This window comes from Papio anubis, chromosome 9 (genome assembly GCF_008728515.1).
Source record: "Papio anubis isolate 15944 chromosome 9, Panubis1.0, whole genome shotgun sequence".
Lineage (NCBI taxonomy): Eukaryota > Metazoa > Chordata > Mammalia > Primates > Cercopithecidae > Papio > Papio anubis.
In genome coordinates, this window is record NC_044984.1 from 4,937,508 (window position 1) to 4,953,156 (window position 15,649).

The 15,649-nt window shown below is 46.5% G+C and overlaps 1 protein-coding gene across 1 annotated transcript; it reads left to right on the plus strand.

The window, feature by feature from the left end:
• Positions 1-6,970: 6,970 nt before the first annotated feature.
• Positions 6,971-15,313, plus strand: KCNA1 (potassium voltage-gated channel subfamily A member 1). The gene is made up of 2 exons (XM_003905834.5): positions 6,971-7,541; positions 7,909-15,313. The coding sequence occupies exon 2, from the start codon at positions 8,451-8,453 to the stop codon at positions 9,936-9,938; it is 1,488 nt and encodes a 495-aa protein (XP_003905883.1). The 5' UTR covers positions 6,971-7,541; positions 7,909-8,450; the 3' UTR covers positions 9,939-15,313.
• The last annotated feature ends 336 nt before the right edge of the window (positions 15,314-15,649 follow it).

Consider the following 15,649-nt stretch of genomic DNA (forward strand, 5'->3'; position numbering starts at 1 on the left):
TACAATTAAATAAGATGTTTGATGTAGGTTTTTGTGTGTGTGTGTGTGGACATCATTTGTCAGATTAAAGGAATTCCCTCTACTCTCAGTGTGCCAAAAGGTTTGTTTTGTTTTAATTTAAATGGGTGTTGAATTTTGTCAAATAGCTCTTCTGAATCAATTTTGAATCTCCTGTGAGTCTCTGAATTGAGTGAATTGCATTGACTAATATTTTAATATTAAAGGAACTCAGCTTCACAGCGTTGTGTAGAGTTTACCTTACCCATGCACAGTTTAGTGTTCAGCAACAGGCTCAAGGGGGACTCCATGCAGATTTCTGGTGCTTTTTCTCTATGTATCTCCTTCTTCTCCAGTGCTTTGTCTCATGACTTTCAGTCATCTCACCCTTCTCAATTTAAAATTCTTTCTGAGTGAGAATGTCAGACTCTGCTTGGGTCTCGTCTTTCTGCATAGCTTCTGAAAAGTACCTCCAGGCAAAAAGCCAGGGTGATCATAGGGGTCACCTCATTTGTTTCCCTTTTCTAAAAGGTCACCATACTGTCCTGCCTATTGCTCAGTGCTGCCCCACACATATATTTTAGTTTATGGTGGAAAAAGTCCAGTACTCGTTATACTGATGTAGCTGAATGTTGAAGCTAGCTGTAAGGATTCTTGATGGTAGAAGGACATTTGTTCTTTTCTCTGATTCTTTAGTATTTATTGACTGTTTTCTCTCAGTGAATATTTATTAAAGACCTGCCTAATGCAATGTTTCCTGACCTTTTTGGTGCCTTTTTCTTTTGAAGTTGGTACTTTGTTGACCATCACCTCTATGCTGGGCACTGATCAGTATTTGATTGTGTTATATACCCTCACAGGAGCCTATGATATAGGGATTATATTTTACAAATAAAGAGATGAACATGTAAAGTGACAGAGTGACGTATCCAAGATCAAAGTGATTTAATTCATCTCTGATTTAAGAACTTAGGCTTTTGGCCGGGCACAGTGGCTCGCACCTGTAATCCCAGCACTTTGGGAGGCCGAGGTGGGTGGATCACGAGGTCAGGAGATCAAGACCATCCTTGCTAACATGGAGAAACCCTGTCTCTACTAAAAATACAAAAAATTAGCCGGGTGTGGTGGCGGGCGCCTGTAGTCCCAGCTACTCGGGAGGCTGAGGCAGGAGAATGGCCTGAACCCGGGAGGCAGAGCTTGCAGTGAGCCGAGATTGCACCACTGCACTCTAGCCTGGGTGACAGAGTGAGACTCCATCTCAAACAAAACAAAACAAAACAAAACAAAACAAAACAAAAAACCCTTAGGCTTTTAACTATCATGGTGTAATCTCTCATTGATATTTTGATAAAATTATGTTTGGATCTTGTCCTCAGAAATAAAATTATGGACATGTACACCCCAAAATATGTGTACAATTTCAAAGGGTTCACAGATCCCTAGAGCTCTTCCACAGATGAGTCTAATTATAATGCCACCAAGAGGACCCCATATTACTCATTGTCATCTTAAATCCTTGGTGACTTCTGAGCTTTCCCTTTCAAGTCCTACTGGTTCTATATTACCTTTTACAGTCATACTTCAAATCTTGTAAGACCCCTGTTCCTCTGCTTGTGACACTGCCCTCAACAGGATCTATAGTGAGTCTGTAGGCACATTCATACCCAATATGACCACCTCCTTTTATGCTATCTCTTGCCTTACCACTGCATAACGCTTAAGAAACTGATCTTAAGGAGGACACTACATGTAGAACTAGTGCACATGTTTTTTTTAATAAATAAATGATCATCAGGACGAAATCTATCCTGACTCACTTCCAAGTTTATCTCAGACACCCAGTGCCCAATCACTTAAATGCGTGGTTCCTCACCACAAGTGAGCCCTTGGTGCTGCCAGGCAACCCTGCTACATTCCCCAACCCATTCACTTTCCAGTTCTCCTAAGTGGTTATTCTGCAGTTTTCTCCTCTCATTTCTTTTCTTTCTTTCTTTCTTTTTTTTTTCTTTTTTCAGAGATGGAGTCTTGCTCTGTTGCCCAGTCTGGAGTGTAGTGGCTCAATCTTGGCTCACTGCAACTTCCGCCTCCTGGGTTAAAGTGATTGTCCTACCTCAGACGCCCAAGTAGCTGGGACTACAGGTGCACTCTACCATATCTGGCAATTTGTGTATTTTTAATTGAGACAGTTTTCACCATGTTGGCCAGGCTGGTCTTGAACTCCTAACCTTAAGTGATCCACCCACTTTGGCCTTCCAAAGTGCTGGGATTGCAGGCGTGAGCCACCACGTCTGGCCACCCCTCCTATTTCTAAGGCCTCCTTCCCCAGCCTCACTTTCAGCTGATGACCTTGCTTTCCTTTTTACTGAGAAAACTTCTTCTGATTGCATAGGTGAATGTCCACTAACTCCCACAACTTCTACTCCACTACTTGCAGGTGACTTCTGCTCTCTGTGACTCTCCCATTTCTACAGACAAATTGCCCTTTTCCAAGGCCAATCCCTTGTTTTGGGTCTTAGATTTCATTCTCCTTTTGCTTTCTCAAGAACATTGCTCTCATTTTTCTGTTTCTACCACATCACTATTTCTCTGTTTTTTACTGAATCATTGCCTTTAGCATACAAACATATTGTAATAGCTCTCATCATTTGTTTTTTTAAAGTCTCATCGCTCATCATCTTCCTTCAGTCTACTATTCCATTCTTCTGTTCCCCTGAGCACCCAAACTCCAAAAGCGTTTTTTTACCTACTGTCCTCAGTTCTCTCTCAATCTCTTTTCAACTCAATTTTTCTAAATCTGATAGTCATTTCTATGTTCCTCATTCTACTCATCCTACTGGCAGTATGCGGCAATGTTGATGTCTCCCTTCTTCTTAACATACTGTTCTCATTTGGTTTTGCAGACCCCCACATTCTCCTGTTTTGTTCACCTCATCATCACTGCTTCTCAGTTTCCTTTGGTGGCTTCTTCCTTCTTTTACTGACCTCTAAGCATTAGAGTGTCCCAAGGCACAATCTCTGCACATTTCCTCTTCCCTTCCTACCCTCAGGTTCAAGTGCTCTAATCTGCTACTCTGGATTTAATTACTATCCACCCCAGTGGTTCTCAGCTGAGGGTAATTTTTGCATTGTCTGGAAACACTTTTGGTTGTCACAACTCGGGGAAGGTGCTACTGGCATCTAATGGCTGAAGGCAAGGGAAGCTGCTGAATATACTAAAATCCACAGGACCACACCCCACAACAATAAAAAGTATTCAGCCCAAATGTGCTAAAGTTGAGAAACCTTGATCTACCCAGACCTCTTCTCTGAACTCTAACCTTGTATGTTAAACTTTCTACTCAACATCCTCATTTGCATATTTATAGGTATCTCAAAGGTAACACATCCCAAAGTTGTGATTCCCCATGCCTCAGCTCAGCTTCCCTAGAAAGCATAACCCAAGACAGGTTTACGTGCTAATACTTTAATGGGACGTGTGAACTCAGAACCATGAGAGGAAGAGAAAAGGAAAGCGAGACAGAAGGACAGGGTGCAGATCCAACGAGAAGAGTTACCAAACTGGTTACTGCTTCATGAGTCACAAAGAGACACAGCCTTTTCATTAGACCATGTGGTTGCTTGGCCATGAAAAGAATAAAGGTAGAGGGAATTTACCTACGAGCTCCCTCCTAGCTTGCATCTCCCACTGGGCAAGCTCCTCTTGGTTCATTGAGCTAATGCCCCCCTAGGTTTGTGTTGCTCACCTAGGCCTTTTTGCAGTCCTGAGGAATCCAGATTCCACTCCTTGCAGTGTCATCAACTTCAGAAGGCAGAACTATGCCACCCATAGAGTTGACTTTTCCAGCAGCACCTGCAGTGGGGCAAGTGGCCATAGGACAAGACAATGGTGAGCTGGAGAGAATCTGAGGAGATGCCTAAGCTGCCCAAAACAGTGACTACTAAGGCACACAAGGTCTCAGACTTCAAGGAGCTCCTAAGCCGCACAACACAATGACAACTAAGACACAGAAGATCTCAGACTTCAAGGAGCTCACATTCAGGTAGGAGAGAAACTGTTTGGGACACTCCTGCAGTAAATGATATTACCATTTGTCTGGTTATTAAGGCCGCAAGCCTAGGAGACAGTCCTAAAACTTTTCTTTCCTCACATCCCAAATTCTGTCATCTCTATTTCAAGATGAATTCTCTTCCAAAAACTCCTCACAAGCTCACCACAGTCTCCCTCATCTAAGCCATCATTGCTTATGCTACTTAATAACCTCCAACCTTGTGTCTTGTTTCTAGTAGCCAGAATAATCTTCAAGAAATGCAACTCATATTACTATATTGATGCATATCCTCCAGTAGGTTCCCATTGTACTCAGAATGAAATGAACTATTCTTACCATAGCCTGAGAGGCCCTGCATGATCTGGGCTCTGCCTGCCTTTCTGACCTACCTTTGTTGACATTCTTTCTCAGTCACTTCTTTCTGGCCATAGTGGCCCTCTTGTTTCCTGAATATGCTGAGTCTGTCCTTGCCTTGGGACCTTTGCTCTTACACCCATCCTTCTCATCTTCCTGTTCCTTGCTCTCTCTTCTTGATGTTTTTCGTTCAAATGTTACCTCTGCAGAGAGGCCCTTCTTATCTGCAAACCTGTATTTGTCACTTACTGTGCCTGTTTCTTAATTTTCTTTATCCAACCCTATAATGTATGAGGTATGTGTTTATTGCCTGTATCTCCCACCAGAATATGAGCTCCATGAGACCTGGGACCTTATATGTCTCCATTCCAGTGAGAGGGCAGTGTCTGGCCCACAGCTGGGGCTGGGCAAATATTTGTTGAATTAATAAATATCTTCAGACCCTTACCAAGGGAGGACTTCCATCAAGAGTGTTGAGTTCCAGTTAGCCAGGGTGATGGCTTGTGCCTATTGTCCTGCTAGCTACTCCAGAGGCTAAGGTGGGAGGATTGCTTGAGCCCAATACTTCCAGGTTGCAGTGAGCTATGATTACACCACTAAACCCTGTCTCAAAGAAGAAGAAGAGGAAGAAGAAGAAGAAGAGGAAGAGGAAGGAGGAGGAGGAGAATGCTGAGTTCCTAGCTCACAATTTTCTTCCAGTCCCTTGGAGGTCCAGTCCTGTAAACACATCTATCAGAGATGTCGAAGATTTCCTAATATGCCCCCCAATAAAACCCTGAATTTAGGAACCTTGGATCCCATCCAATCTGTGAATCCCTTCTAGCAAGGCAGTCTCCTAATGCTGAGTTAGGGCACGTGCATTCACATGAAGCTAGGAAGATGACAATCTTAGGGACATTTAAAGAAAGCAATGGTTTATAGGAAGAGGGAGGTACAAGATAAGGACAAAGAAAGTGGAGAATAGGGAAGCTCAGTAGTGCTGGGATATGATCAGAAAACCCTTGTCTAGTAGAGTTATCCCCGATAGGATTCTAGCAGCAGCAGCAGCAACAAAACCAAGAGACTTGATGTTACTTCAGCTGGGAGCTTCAGATTTATATATCTATTTTTATTTTTAAAAATAAAAAAACTATTTATTTGCATTAGAGCAGCAGTGCAGAAAGGTAGGGATCCCTGGAGCTATTGAGATTGAAGGATATGCGTGTGGAAGGTGGGAAAAGGGCAGAGTTCAACATGGGAAGGAGGAGTATAAGAGAACTCATTGTTCATGAAAGAAAAGCTGGGGTATGGATCTGAAGGAGGGGAGGGAACATACACTTTTGTTTTTCTGAAGGGAATGCTGGCGTCTGAATCTGGAGGAAGGATTTAACTAGTTCCAGACAGGGACTGTTGCACTGCCTGGGCAATCCCGCAGAGGCCCCTGCTTTCCACTAGCCACAATACAGCGGGGAGGATGCAATCATTGGCTTTGATTAAGGAGGTGGGTGGTGTAGGCGGGAGGCAACAGTGGTGAGAAGGGTGGTCCCAAGGCCGAGGGAGGAGCCAATCAGCGGCGACTCTGGGCTCTTGCAGCCTCCTTAGAGACTCCACAGCCCTGGAAGTACCAAACGGCCGGCAGTCTTTTCTCGAGCTGCAGGCGCGGAGACTCAGCGCCTCTGGGGGCGCAGCTCCAGCCGCACTCGCAGGGCACGGCGCACGCCCCCAGCTCCTGCTGCCATGCGCCTCTGCGGGGGACCCTTTCCGAATAAATTGCAAGCTTTGAAAGTGGCCTTGTGGAGGCACTAGGCTGGGGAAAGAGGCTGCGGGAGGAGGGGCATAGGGTGGGAGGTGAGTAGGCGACTTGCTTCTCAGATTATTCCCAATTAGCACCAAGTTGGCAGACAACCCCACAAACCCACGAAGCCTTCGGTCCCCCACAAGTCACATTCTCTGTATTTCAGAATAATCGGATTGTAAGAAAACTTCAAGTCCCATCGTAGGTTAAAGAGGGACAGGCTCTTAGCACCACCGCCGCCTAGTAAAACTACATGGAACAAACCCAGGGATCCTCAACTGCACAGCTCTGCCTAAAGTCTGCAGCTCTGAGAGTCCAGCCGGCGGGGGGAAGCTGGGAGGGCCCCGCAGAGAGCAAGGGCCTTCTTGGGGGAGGAGCGGAATGGGGCGCAGAGCAGTGCGATCGAAGAGGGTTACTGTGGGACTGCACAAAAGCAAACCCATTGGAGGAGTTTTGCCAGAAACACCACCGCCTGCATTGCGTCGGACCTGACCATTTCCAATGTGAAATTCCCGGGGAAGGTCGCGAGCTGCCAGGGGCCGTGCGTGGGCGGGGCGGTGGGCCACAAGGGAAGTAGAGTTAGTGGTCGGCTTTTCTGGTAGGAGAGGAAAAAGCTGTGCTGGCAAGGGTGGGAACTGAATGACAACCCCGCTCTCTTCCAAACCACCCCCTCATATTTTCCATCCACCTCCTCGCGCCTGCCCTCCCCCGCCCTCCCCAACCCACGCCCGGGTGGGCCAATCGCTGCTCTGTATTCCAGGCGCTTTCTCAGGTTTCTGCTGATCTTGCAGCGCCCAGAAATGGACCGAGCGGACCCGCCGCCGCACGCACCCTGCTCCACTCCGAGCTCCTGAGGGCTCCCGGCGCGCCGCGTAGCCTTGGCGAGGTCCGCGCTGGGGTGCGGCGAGCGAAGGGAACTGGAGAGCCATGTAGATCCAGGCTCTTGCCCGCCCGCCTCCTTCGGGATCGAATCAAGGGCTCCCATAGTGTTAGGAGGGGGCGAGAGTGCTGTTTATCGTCATTTGCCTCTGAGCTTCGGGAGAGGGTGATATTTTGCTTTTCCGCCCCGCATCCTCCGGAACTCCCTGCACCGGAGAGAGGACGGCGTCTCCAGGTTGCTGGCAACCGGTGAGAATGGGGGTAGGGAATGAACATTTTCGCCGTAGCTCCTCGGTAAAGCGATTGTCCAGCTGAGAGGGGCGTCGGACGAGCGGACCAGGGCGGCGAGTTTGCCCGGCGGCGCGTCTCGGATGCTGCTGCGGCGGCCGCCGCGGCTCCCGCCAGGGCACTGCAAAGGCGACCTGCCGCATTCCCACGCGGGCTCTCCGCCGACTCAGCACCGCCCCTGCGCCAAGCCGGCCGGCCAGGTAGGGGGTTCCCCAGCTCGGGGCTGCAGAAGCGGGGGTTGGGGCGACGGGGTGGGGGAGGCCGGGGGTGCGGGGATGCTGCCTGGGACCCCGAGCTTCCCCCGGCGTCTCTCGGCGCTTTTCCGATCTCTAGTTTAACGAAGTTGTAAACAGATCGGCTGTTGGGCATTGGGGAAAGTGGGATGGAAGAGCCCCAAACTTGGATTTCCGGGTGTCTGCGTGTCGTCTGTCCGTGTGTGTGTGATAGCCCTAGTAAACGTCCAGTGCTTTCTCGAGCTAGAGGTCTGTGTTCTTCGGTGTCTGTAGGTCCGTCCCATCCGAATGCTTCTGATTTTCTACCCCCGTATCACTTTCTATTTCTCTGCAGCGTCCATCGATCGCCCTGGTGGGAGCTTAGAAGGCGGCAGGCGAAGAGGGGTAGGAGGGGGGAGAGCCGAGGAGAAGCAGAGGGGGTGGCAGGCGTGGGGATCTGCTGAGCCGGCACTGCACCGGGTCCTAGCAAGGCTCTCGGAGGGGAGGGGAGGCCAGGGCGACCCCCGAAGCCATGGCCCAGTCCGCTAGAACGGCACTGCATTAAGGCACCTGGGATCAGGAAGAAATATCTAAACAACAACAACAACAAAAAGCCAACAAACCCCCAAATCCAAACCCGACCCTCTGCAAAAAGCGGCACCCGGCCCGCAGGCGAGGGGGATTCCAAATTGAGTACAAGGCAGGGTGGAGGGGAAGGCAGCGAGAGGCAAAGTCGCAGATCTCCCGACCTGCTCATTTTGAGGCCCCTCCCCCTGGGCGTGAGGGAGACGCGCACTCCGGTGGGGGGGCCGCTTGGGTCCCCCCCACCCCTGGTCCCTGGCTGTTTCCCACCCCGGGCTCTCTCCTGGCCTCCCACCCCCGCGCCCGGCTTTCACCATGACGGTGATGTCTGGGGAGAACGTGGACGAGGCTTCGGCCGCCCCGGGCCACCCCCAGGATGGCAGCTACCCCCGGCAGACCGACCACGACGACCACGAGTGCTGCGAGCGCGTGGTGATCAACATCTCCGGGCTGCGCTTCGAGACGCAGCTCAAGACCCTGGCGCAGTTCCCCAACACGCTGCTGGGCAACCCTAAGAAACGCATGCGCTACTTCGACCCCCTGAGGAACGAGTACTTCTTCGACCGCAACCGGCCCAGCTTCGACGCCATCCTCTACTACTACCAGTCGGGGGGCCGCCTGCGGAGGCCGGTCAACGTGCCCCTGGACATGTTCTCCGAGGAGATCAAGTTTTACGAGTTGGGCGAGGAGGCCATGGAGAAGTTCCGGGAGGACGAGGGCTTTATCAAGGAGGAGGAGCGTCCTCTACCCGAGAAGGAGTACCAGCGCCAGGTGTGGCTGCTCTTCGAGTACCCCGAGAGTTCGGGGCCCGCCAGGGTCATTGCCATCGTCTCCGTCATGGTCATCCTCATCTCCATCGTCATCTTTTGCCTGGAGACGCTCCCCGAGCTGAAGGATGACAAGGACTTCACGGGCACCGTCCACCGCATCGACAACACCACGGTCATCTACAATTCCAACATCTTCACGGACCCCTTCTTCATCGTGGAAACGCTGTGTATCATCTGGTTCTCCTTCGAGCTGGTGGTGCGCTTCTTCGCCTGCCCCAGCAAGACGGACTTCTTCAAAAACATCATGAACTTCATCGACATTGTGGCCATCATTCCTTATTTCATCACCCTGGGCACCGAGATAGCTGAGCAGGAAGGAAACCAGAAGGGCGAGCAGGCCACCTCGCTGGCCATCCTCAGGGTCATCCGCTTGGTAAGGGTTTTTAGAATCTTCAAGCTCTCCCGCCACTCTAAGGGCCTCCAGATCCTGGGCCAGACCCTCAAAGCTAGTATGAGAGAGCTAGGGCTGCTCATCTTTTTCCTCTTCATCGGCGTCATCCTGTTTTCTAGTGCAGTGTACTTTGCCGAGGCGGAAGAAGCTGAGTCGCACTTCTCCAGTATCCCCGATGCTTTCTGGTGGGCGGTGGTGTCCATGACCACTGTAGGATACGGTGACATGTACCCTGTGACAATTGGAGGCAAGATCGTGGGCTCCTTGTGTGCCATCGCTGGTGTGCTGACAATTGCCCTGCCCGTACCTGTCATTGTGTCCAATTTCAACTATTTCTACCACCGAGAAACTGAGGGGGAAGAGCAGGCTCAGTTGCTCCACGTCAGTTCCCCTAACTTAGCCTCTGACAGTGACCTCAGTCGCCGCAGTTCCTCTACTATGAGCAAGTCTGAGTACATGGAGATCGAAGAGGATATGAATAATAGCATAGCCCATTATAGACAGGTCAATATCAGAACTGGCAATTGCACCACAGCTAACCAAAACTGCGTTAATAAGAGCAAGCTACTGACCGATGTTTAAAAAACAAAAGCAAGCAAACAAAAAGCCCCACTTAGCAGCTCAAAAGACTTAAAAAACAAAACAGAAAAACCTGGTGACTCATGTCACGCTTTGTAGATACTTTACTAAGTAGACTTCGAATGCTCTATTTAACTGTCAATGCATTGTTGCATTGAAGATTTTGGGGGTGGTGAACCAGAAGCTTTCAAGATCCATGACAATAAACTATTTTCCTTTTATTAAAAAATGGGAAAAGAGAGAGTATTTTCTAAAACTGGCTTAAAAAGATTAGTCCATGAACTAGTCTAGGTAAAACAATAATCATATGCTTCCCCAAACTGAAACATTTTTAATGCTTTGGTTTCTTTAACTTTTTTAAAAACTCAAAACAAGATGATCGCTTAGAAATATAAAATTAAAATTTGCATGAGACTCCAGTAAAAAATCTTTGCAAACTGCATAGCACATTGAAGACAGTGCATCAGATGTATTATATGTAACATGATAGACCAGCCAAAATGGACAATGAATAGATATTTTTATTTCGATCAACTGAACTGCATATTACAAGGTGAAAAAAAGAAAACTCCAATTACTTAAGACTGGTTCACAAAGCACCTTATAAGTTGGATACTGGTCCTGATCTGTAGGGATTTCCTCCTGGGCCCATTCTCTTTCTAATCCAGATTGTTCTCTAAGAAAAAGATAACTGAATTAAATTAATTGATTCATCTGCAGTGCTGCTAAATTTTCTCAACTGCAGATGAGCCAAATACAGGTCTTTTCTCACCAGGCCTGCACTCCGACCCCTGGCTTTCAGAACTGGATGTAAAACCTTAGCCTCCTTATTGCAAGAGAGCACAAATGAAGTTAAATGTAAGCATGTTTGAATCTGATACAATTTATTTTATAATCGCATGCTGAGAAGTTAGCCCAGACAATAGGGGATAAGCTTAAGTTGAAATCGATTCTTCTAAAAATAGATCCTTTTTCATTTGCATTCACCAAAAGTGCACTCCTCCATTTATTAACTATTTTATTAGTAAATAAAGTACTGTATTTAAGTGCATATGTTAGTCAGATGGGAACAATAACTTTTTGGAGCTCAAAGCATGTTCTCTTACTCAGCATTATGGCCTATTTGACTAAGATGTACCTTGAATTAATTAATGCATGATTTCAGTAATAAAAATTTAAAAAGTAATAAAAATTACAAGTCTGTGGGATGAAAGGCCCAATAGAAATTATGGGGGGTGGGGGTGGGGGCACTCAGTCAATTTTCCTGCCTTTGCTCAGGGAAATACCAGGTTTTTTGTGCAGGTATAGGCGGAGAGAGGACCAATATGCCCATCCCTTAAAGGGAAGCCATGTGAAAAACTAAATAAATCATCAAGGTATATATAGCAACACCTAAGAACAAGTATTCTTTCTAGCTGAAGACAAACACAAGCAACACAAACAAACAAACAAAAAAAAAGGTGCAATACTGCATGTTTTTTGGTGCATTCTTAGGATGTAAATGAAAATGTTTCTCTATTGTATGCATCCAAAGCAGAGCTGATTTTTTTTCTTTGCAGTCATTATTTGAAGTCTGCAGAGACTTCGGCCCTCCCCTTGAGGCTCCCTGAAGAAACTAAACCAATTGATTTAATAGTTGCTTAGTGCCTTTATCCTGTACCCACAGTGAACTGCAGAAAGTGCCTCCTTGACACAGCTGAGAAGTTAGGTAACAAAAGTGGGGAAGGGTTGGGGCACAGACCTTTTGCTTTTTCTTTTTCCATTCTCGCTCTCTCATTTCACCACTGTGAGAAGACCACACCACCCTAAACCCTGGAGAGGAGAGTCCCAGGAGGGTGCTGTCTCTCTGGCCATCTACTAGCATTGGTCCCTTTGACAGCCTGACGCTGGATGTGAACTGAGACCCATCTTTGAAGTGGACGTGAACTGTGAACTTGTTTTTTCCTCTTCTCCACCAGAAGCCAAGATAAACTTTTTGGGAATTTGTTTCCTATCGAGGGCCACTTTGGACACACAAGGCTTCCTCAGGTCCAGTGTAGTGCTCCTGGCACCTTTCCTTATTCTTTCTCTGTTAGTAACAGCACTTTGCAAATCTCTCTGATGGTCCAATCTTTTCGGGCATTGTTGTGGATGTGGGAACACTCAGTTCATAATAACCTTTCCTAGGCCTTGCCTCCCGGTCTACCCCTTTCAGATATTTCCTATGACGCTCCTATGACCTTCCCACCTGGCAGTCACTTCACAGGCTGAACATCTAACTTCTGCTGCCCCAGTCGCTCAGCCCAGAGAATGGTGGGGACCCTGTTCCTGGCTGGAAGACAGCCACGGAACACAGGCCTCTGGAGCTTGGCAGCTGTCCACCCGTGGAGAGGTACTCACAGCCTTTTTAAGGACCCTGAGGTGGGGAATCTTCATTCTGCGCTTAGCATGTGGCTGCCTGTTACCTGACATTCTGGCCCAGCTTCTTCCGAAAATCTGTTCTGTTTCTCCCACCCCTTTCCCCCATCCTGTCCTAGAACTAGCAGTGAGGCAGTCACCCTAGAAACTCGAGTTACACCCATTCTGGCTAACTCGATTAAAAGAAAGAACATGGATATCTTTTTTTCCTATGTGACTTCTGTGAATCTGTGAGATGAACACAACACACATCGTGGAAGATGAGGGGCCAAGAACTGCACGGCATTCGACTACAGGGCATTAAACCCTCCCATGTGATGTCTCCTTCTCGTCTGAACCTTAACTCATTCTGGCGATTCCTTTCCTACTTGCTTAAAAATCCCCAATTAGGAAAAAAATGCCAACCTCCTGCCAGTCCTGGGGATATCTTGATCTTTCATTTCAACGTTGAGGTCTAGTGCACACAGAACTTGAAACACCGCACTCTGTCAACAGCAATAATCCACTCGGTACTGTGGGATGGATGGGTTAATGGATGAGAAAATGGCACCAAGACTGACTTTGGGTACTTGGTATACTTACCATGGTTACACCCTGGAGTGGTTGATTCTTCTGCATGTGATATAGAAAAAAGTGCTGCATGCGGTGAACCTGTCAGCCTGGGACTGGGGATGAGTTGTTGTTATGAGTTTGGGGTGCTGTGAGGAAAATGAATGCTGCTTAGCTCATCTCTAGGTCATTGCAATGAATTCAGTAAGAATGGAGTACAGGGATTATCTGTGTAGCATAGGCATGCGATGTTTGACCAAGCTCTTACCCCTCGCACTGTAATGTGTTGAAATGTCTTTGTAGACCTGAAGGTGCACTTAACAAAACTGCCTATTAAGGGATGACTATTTTTTGGTTTACTTATTCTTATTTATTTTAGCAGGCTCTTTACCTTTTCTTCCCCTTCCTAGGCATGGAGCTCTAACAGCTCATGTCCTGACTATATGTTTTCTCTAGGAGAAGACTGTTGATGTGCTGATAGCCATAACTCCTCTCTTCCAGTCTATTGGGGCCCTAGTTCAATAGGGTGGCATTGGAAGGGTTGGTCACAGCAGGGCTGTTAGCCATCCCAGAATCTCTGAAGTGGTTAACTCACCTGAAGTGATCTGAATCAGAGAGACCAAAGACATTCATTTCCTCTGTCCTCAGATTTCTAGAAGACAAATTCCAGCCAGGAAAACTTTCTGTTTTTGCATCTCCCTTTTCCCACTTGTGCACAACTCCCCTTGCACTGCCTGGAGACTTGAGTTCTGATTTTCAGTTATATCAGTTCATTGGGAGTGTGTTCGTGGGTGAGCCTTGCAAAATCAGATACACCAAGAGCAAGTCCTTCTCCCGGATTCCGGCCAGTGGGCAGTCATTTCCCTGAAATGGAATTGTAGGGCAGGTTTAGATTCCACCATGGTGGACCTGAAGCACAGGTGGTGTCACAGTCTTGATTCGCTTGAGAATTAAAAACATACATGTAAATGGCAAATGAGGAATACATTTTTTTTTAAAGTAGAAATTTGGTTGAGCCTATAAAGGGCCTTCTTCACATTATGTATAGTTACACATTTTTCAAATGAGTTACCATCTAAAAGTCAATAAAAATAGTTTCCTAGCCCTCTCATTTAATATAGGAGACCTCAAAACACATGCTTTTTAAAAATTTTACATTTTAATTCTTAGTTTGGTAGATTGGATTGAAAGAAAGGAGAAAGAACATTAGCAGAAGGCACTTTCCCATTTTCTTCCAGGAATGACTTATTCCTGGGGTGGTGAGAATTGGTGGGTGGTAACCATCCATAGTATAAAATTGTTAGAAAGAATATAAACTGCCAAACAAGCATGTTATCTTCAGGCTTTTCCAAGCAAGAATGGAGTCTTTTGATGTTTATGTTCATTTTAAGAAGACAAACAAACTAAAATTTTAAGACCAGACGCAACCCAAGTTGAATTGTGATCTCAGGAGGTGACCTCTCATCCACCATGTGGCATATTACTACTTGTATTTATATCATGGAATTTCAGGGTATATGTGAACATGTCTAGTATGACTCAGGTAAACCTTAAAAGAATGTATGTTACTTACCATTTTTGTAAAGAAGCAAACAGGAGCTGAATTGTTAACCAAAACTGTTCCATTACCTTGGGTCACTGTGCAAACTAATTCAGGGTATAGATGTAAAGTTTAGAAGCCTTGGGATTAAATGCCAGCCTCTTTGCTCAGGCAAAATGACCCTGGGCTTTCTTGGGAAGTCCAGCATGTATGTAAGAGGTGAGGCCCTGCTGACCTCAGGGCTATTAGCTTTAAGGAGATTAACCCTAGTCACAGTGATTTTCATTTAGGAGCTAACTAGGAGTTTACTTTTTATGATGTGAAACTTCAAAGAGTATAGAAAACTTTTGTACCACAATCAAAGAAGAAGAAGAAATGGTGTATGGGATGAAAACAAAACAAAACAAGAAATCTCTTGTAAAATATTCCAGGTCAAAGTTGTCTCCTCTCCAAACCTTGCAGAAGCACCTTTCTTCTCTTCAGCGCACTGTTTTGGGACTGTTTATGCATCAGATGTAAGTAGACAACATGGACTCCATGTGACATGCCTCTAATAGGAAAGATAAAGTATTACTGAGGTGAAAAATAAAAATGACTAGTATTAATTGAAAGTGCACCATCAGGACAACAAACCATTTAAGCTGAAAAAGCGCTATTTTATTTCTTCAGTTTGCCAGTTGCTTCACCTTGAGTTAAGGACATGTCTCATCTTCACCTACTGTGCATTTTCCCTTCTCTAACTGTGTAATATGTCAGGTCAAGGACATTGAATGTTATGAATTGAGAACCTAATTGATGCGCATAGTTTTCATCTATGCAATTTTACTTGCTTCTGTCACTTTATGATCTGTTCATATTTGGCATCAATTAAAGATAATTTTTAAGGATCTTATCAAGGAATACCTTGACTGGTTATTTGTCTCTTGTTTAACTGGTCTTTTGGGGGCCCTTTTCTTCCACCTTCTTCTGTGGGGTCTCTCTAAATAGTGGGATGAATACAAGATCAGATCATGAAACAGCCGTGTTGCCTTTGGCCCACACGGTCTGTTTCTGCCGTCCAAGGACATACCCTGGGGTTACGTTTTGAGGATAAATTCAGTTTGGTCTCAGGTAAGATCCCAAGTGAAGACCGTTGGAATTTGGCCTGTGGAAGTTAGAGTGGAAGGAGGATCAAGTTTTTAAAATAAAAGAAGAAATGAGGCTCAGGGGAGCAAAGTAATTGGTTATA

Bases quoted from the DNA above. Each gene is read 5' to 3' on its own strand.
- KCNA1 (XM_003905834.5), top strand. From the start codon at position 8,451: ATGACGGTGATGTCTGGGGAGAACGTGGACGAGGCTTCGGCCGCCCCG.